At 34.6% G+C, this 6,000-nt stretch overlaps 1 protein-coding gene across 4 annotated transcripts in view; it reads right to left on the bottom strand.

The window, feature by feature from the left end:
* Nucleotides 1-1,152: 1,152 nt before the first annotated feature.
* UBE2D3 (ubiquitin conjugating enzyme E2 D3) overlaps nt 1,153-6,000 on the bottom strand; it is a 29,513-nt gene continuing 24,665 nt past the window's right edge. For 3 of the 4 annotated variants that reach the window (XM_040477265.1, XM_040477272.1, XM_040477257.1), the window contains exons 7-9: nt 4,629-4,722; nt 4,159-4,208; nt 1,153-2,632 (exon numbers count right to left, since the gene is read on the bottom strand). In XM_040477265.1, coding sequence (XP_040333199.1) covers nt 4,160-4,208; nt 4,629-4,722 — 143 coding nt within the window. In that variant the 3' untranslated portion in view covers nt 1,153-2,632; nt 4,159. The remainder of the gene's footprint in view (nt 2,633-4,158; nt 4,209-4,628; nt 4,723-6,000) is intronic. The other variant, XM_040477280.1, reaches the window with a different exon arrangement.

The following is a 6,000-nucleotide window of genomic DNA, read 5'->3' as shown; positions in this document are numbered from 1 at the left end:
TAACAGGTCAACTGGACTGTTAATTCTCAAGAAACTCAGCATTAAAAATTTGACTTTATGCATTAAAAGATATAGGAAATATAAAGAATCAAAATCAATTTTTAATCTTCTAATATGCACCCAGTCCTACACATGGCACTGGTAATGTATATAGGGAAAAAGGGCAAATTCTTGGGATTCTTTTGAAGGTTTCATTAGAGATGATCTCAAGTCCAGTGTCCATACATTCAAAAATGTTGGTTTTCCAGGTACTTTACTGTTCTCTTAAACCTGGAGAAGCCTCTATGGCTTATTCCCTTAGAGTGACATTAGAAATGTTGTAGAAAGCATCAAATCAAAGATACAGAGAACTGGACACATCTAATAATTATGACAACAATTTCAGTCATTCTCTATAAATACTTCAAGGTTGTCTATGGCTAAAAAGGTCAACTTGAAAGTCAATTAGCAATTCAGAAGCTCTGACAAAGTGCTTATTCACGACGGGCTTTCAAGAAATAATATGCCTACTAAAGCTATTTTGAGTTATCGGAGAATCAGAATTATTTTGAAAAAAGAGCAAAAGAACAGGATCTCTTACCTTATGGAGCAGGTAGGTTACTAATTTTTCATTTGTAATTTGAATCCAAAATAGCATTAACAGTATGACATCTACCTTTAAGGAGTAATTTTTTTTAAGTAAAAGATGAAATGAAAAAAATTCACTCGTTGGAAAATTGTATAGCTGGGTTGATATTTCTCAATGAAATGTTTAAATTACAGAATTAACAAAGCCAGAACATCTTCGGAAGGCATGCATTTCACTTGCAGTTTAGAGAAAAATCTTAAGTCAATAAACCATGTCCAAACTACATATTAAAATGTTTATAAAAATCAAGCTTTAACATTTATTTTATATCTAGCTTTCCACATCTGTGTGCAGACAAGGAATAAGATTGCACATAAGTGTAAGCAGTGCAAAAATGTGGAAGTGGAGAAAAGTCACAGATGTGCTAAAAATCAAACACAAGATTTTAAGAAAGCAATGGACAAATCAAAACTACGAAAAAAGTAAAACTATAGCGTCAGGATTAGGAAGGGTGAAGAATGATAATGCCCTTGTTACTACAGAAGTTAAGTTAGTGGCACAGATAGCACTTGTCAAACAAAAAATAATCCAATAGCATTGACTTTTATTCATTCATGTTAAGTCACCTGAAATGATATCTGTTGCATTTAAATGCTCATTAATGTAAATGGCTGAACAAATCCATTTCAATGGATAGTCAATATCCCACATAGTTAAGTCACTTCAACACAGCCTCATGACAACTCCCACACCAGAACAGTACTTTATTTTGTAAATTTTGACCCATTATTACTCCCATGTTATGGTTTTTTCAGCTGTCAAGTGTACAAGGTGAAGAAAAAATTTAGTTAGATGGGGGTTGCACCTGGAAAATAAATTTCTTAAACTCCATATACACGTTTCAAAACTGCTGGGTCCCAAGTCCATCTATGAACTCCAGGGCTGCCAGTATCATGTGCAGCATACTAAAGCTACACTATCCGAATAGCTTATTAATTCTGCATAAATCAGGTCAATCAATGTGTCAACCTGTAACAGACTGTGCACTTTTAACTGAACATGGCAAAATATTCACTCTTTTGAACTTTACATCATTATTTGATGTCAAACAATGAAGCAAATCCCAACAGTATATACAAAAACAGCTTTGCATTTACAAAAGATTGTTTCCCATACTGATTAATTCAGGCAGCTAACTCATTGGTTTATGCAACTTTATTGAAGAAAAATAAATCAATTACTAGCAGAGCTATTAGTTGATCACTCATCCATTGACAACTTGCATCATTTATTCAGTGCTATATTAAACAGTGTATTGGAAGATAGATTAACTAATAGCTCCAAGCCTCCTAACAATTTAAATGAGAATTACAAAATGTTTGAGACCCTATTTTGGAATACAAAGGGTGTTTGACTTCCAATTTCCATTCTCTGTAGAACAAGAACAGGTCATTCCTTTATTGACATGCATAAAATACATCACATTTTCTGTTCTGCTGATGCTATAAATTCAATACCAATTCTCCAGCCACATCAGTTATGAGCATAAAGTATATCATGTAACCTCAAATCTCTAACAGTGGAAGGCTTAAAAAAGACTGGATGCTAGAATAATGCTGCTTCCTTTGATGTGACAACTGAGCATCCATCTCCCTCCCCCTCAGATGATTTCTTCAGCATGTTAGAGCAGTGAGGAATGGTTTTAGTCTCATAACCAAGTTAGAGTGAAGACATTGGCCACATAATACACATGCTCCATTTTTAAAAAAATTCAGAATCTTGGGCAACTGTTCTCTTGTAACTACTTTACAGTTTCTAAAAGCAGTTATTGTCCAAAGCTGGAAGAACTTAAGTCTTCTCAGATGAGCATGTGAATGAATGGAGGGAGGTAAACAAAAAATAAAATTAAAAAAGATGAGGTCTGAAAGGGGAGCAGCCGGATAAGAAAATCAAAAAAGGAACAGTAATTTAAAGTTTATTCCAGCTATAATGCAGGTTATTCTGACTTTAAGGTAGCATCACATGGCATACTTCTGAGTCCATTCCCGAGATATTCTGTTGTACCTGCAAATAAAGAAGATGTTACTTAAAAAGTTAAAGAATTCTTAATATTTGAAAGGAAAGATTTCTATTTTACCTCCAAACTCATCATGGAGTTATCTCTTATGGCTATGATTAGAATTAAGCCAACAAGGGAGAAATAGCATTGGTACTCAAAGCAATGTGGGAAATGGAAATCTTATGCTTCCACTAGAATGTTCCAATAGACTGAAAATATTTTCATAAACACAATAAGGTGGTATTGAGATTGGGGACGCTAAGAAAAAAAATAATCAAAGACCTTTTCTCTTCCCTGAGTTAAATGTTCTATTAGAAAATCCTATAATTAGTATTCACTTCAACTAACTGTAACATTAAAAAAATTATTTTACAGATCATGGACTTATGTCAGAACGGCACACACAGTCTACAGAAATTTCCAAAGTTGGAACTAAACAATTTTATCTGAATCCTAGACTTTGAGAAACTGGTAATACCAGAAATTACATTTGAGATTTAAAGCACAGGGAGAAGATTAGACATTGGGGAAGGAGGTTTTGAAGAAAGGACTTTTCAAGAGAGGTGGGTGTGAGTGGCGTGTATGTGTTAATTGGAACATGTATGTGTTACTTTTAGAAAGTGTGACTGGAGCTAACAAGTCCCACTTGAGACTTAATGAGAATCTCTAGTAGTACAACTCGGGGGCATCTTTGTTTAAAAAGATCAACAGATAACTCACACACGAGCAAGGTTATTTATTACTGAGGATTATCATTCATATTGATAAATGCTATCAATTTCTTCCTGTATTACATCCATGCCATAAATTACTTACCAACAAAAAATACAGTGATAGCCTTAAGAAATGAATACAACATCAAAGGTATAGGAGAACTTTCAGATTTCTATTTCCAGTTTGAACTTTATGCAATATTAACTAGCTTCATTTCAAACCAAGAACTAAACATGGTTCAACCACTTTTCTAAACTTTAGCATATAGAAGTTCTTTCTACCATTCATGGTTACCTCATTTAAGGACACCCTCTCAAAAAGCCAGCACTTTAAAACAAAGGTTTCATTTAGCATACAGGGAGCCACAAAGTATAGCTGATATTAATGCATGCTTGTCAGTAATGAACATTTAGTTTAGATGCTTGGAGGCTTTATTAAAAGTGTTTTCCCCTTATATTATGATCTCTTGGCCAAATTTTAATTAAATCACCACATTCCATAAAGTACTGGTAAATAAAGGTTAAAATATACCAACTTTAAAATTTAAATACCATGGTAGTTTGAAAAAGATACTATTTAAACTTTCATTTCTTACTAGTGCTATATATAACTGCTTTGCCATGCAAATACTCTCAAGCAGTAATGACTATTGGGTATACTTTCACGCTAAACAGAGATCAAGCAGTTAAATGTACAGTTTTCAGAAAACTGTCACATCTGTTACCTTCGGTTAGTTAAGACAGTGCCTTTAAGCATGCAGCACTCAAGTGCTGGCAGTACCATGAATAAGCGCACCATAGAGTGCAGATCCTCTTACCCTACAACATAGCGTATTTCTCTGTCCACTCTCTTGCTAACCTATTGTACCTAATTGAACAAGTATACTTAGCATTAATCATAACATACAACAAAGTTATAATGGTGAAGTAGTACATAAAGGTAATTCAAATATCTGAGGAATTTAGACCACGTTTTTATAATAGTACCAGTTATTTGTTTCAAAAATGTAATTGGGACAAAGAAAAATCTTTCTTTCCAAAAACTTAGTAAGTGACAAAGAACTGAACATGTTGGGAAATTAAAACATTTTAGAGGGGGCTATTCATTGTCACATAAATTAAAAACCTATTAAAAAAAACTCACATTTCAAAAACTAGCTTTCTGCACATTTTAATTATTATCTTACCAGCAATAATCATCAAGTCTTCTTGGCATTGCCACAACTTACAGCAGAGTGTAAGCCTAACTCATTAAAAAAATAAAATCACTTTTCTACTATATACTTACTTATCTCTGTCTGTTTTATAGATCCGTGCAATCTCTGGCACTAGGGGGTCATCTGGGTTTGGATCACATAGCAGTGAACAAATGGATAAAAGAACTGCAAGAAAAAAAAGTGTTACCTAGCATTGGAAATTTAGATAAAAATGTATTTAGAAACATGTATTAAAAAAAAAAAAACACCCAATCCTCAAAAGATTTTTTATTAGTTTGTATCTTAAGGTCAATGAGACACAGCTTTACAGACATTTTGCTTCACAGGAGACAATAAGGAATGTCAAAAATAGAACTTTGTTGGCATCAAGTTTAGTACTGACTAGCTACGAAAATAGTGCCAAACTCAGGAGTTCCAAGATACTCAAACAATGCGGTAGTAGTTTATTATCCTTTTCATAAAGTTTAAAGTTAAGTGGCATTAGTAATAAGCTGTGGAGTTCTTGGTACTTTGAGGGGGGAAATCTATAAAGAATAATGTGGGGAACATTCATGCAGTATTATTTTCAGCGGTTGGGCATAACAAAAAAATCCATTCTCAGGGTGTCTAGCTAGCTCAGTCAGAGGAGCATGAGACCCATGATCTTGGGTTTGTGGAGTTCAAGCCCCATGTTGGAGGTAGAGTTTACTTATTAAATAAATATATATATATATTAAAAGAAAGGGGGCACCTGGGTGGCTCAGTTGATTCAGCCTCCAACTTCGGTTCAGATCATGATCTCATGGTTTGTTGAGTTCGAGGCCCACATTGGGCTCTATGCTGAGTGCTCAGAGCTTGGAGCCTGCTTCAGATTCTGTATCTCCCCCTCCCTCTGTCTCTCTCAAAAATAAACAAACATTAAAGAAAATAAAAAGAATAAAAAAAAAGAAATCCATTCTCTTCCCTGCCCTTGGGGGAGTTTCACATAAACTCCCAACTGCTCCATTGTGTTTTGTCTCCTTGAATTTATAAACTAAGAGTACTGATTAAATAAATGCTGAGATCTCCATTCCTTTTTTAATAAAAGATTTTATTATATACATACACATATATTTTTAAGTAGGCTTCACGTCCAGCGGAGAGCCCAACGTGGGGCTTGAATTTACAACCCTGAGATTGAGAACTGAGCTGAGATCAAGAGTTGTGGACACTTAACCGACTGAGCCATCCAGGAGCCCCTGAAGATTTTATTTTTAAGCAATCCCTACACTCAACATGGGGCTTGAACTCACAACTCCAAGATCAAGAGTCATGCTCCACAGACTAAGCCAGCCACGCAGGCACCTCTCTATCTCTATTACTAAACGAGCCTTCACAACTTTAGTTCTTACTCTGACCTGTTCAATTCATGAACCTGGATGATACCAAGCATTACAGAGCATGTATCTAATTCATTTTGTATGC

Source organism: Herpailurus yagouaroundi, unplaced genomic scaffold (assembly GCF_014898765.1).
Source record: "Herpailurus yagouaroundi ecotype Mexico unplaced genomic scaffold, PumYag 28, whole genome shotgun sequence".
Classification (NCBI taxonomy): domain Eukaryota; kingdom Metazoa; phylum Chordata; class Mammalia; order Carnivora; family Felidae; genus Herpailurus; species Herpailurus yagouaroundi.
Note: the sequence above shows the minus strand (reverse complement) of the source record. Positions and strands in the feature narration are given on the sequence as shown.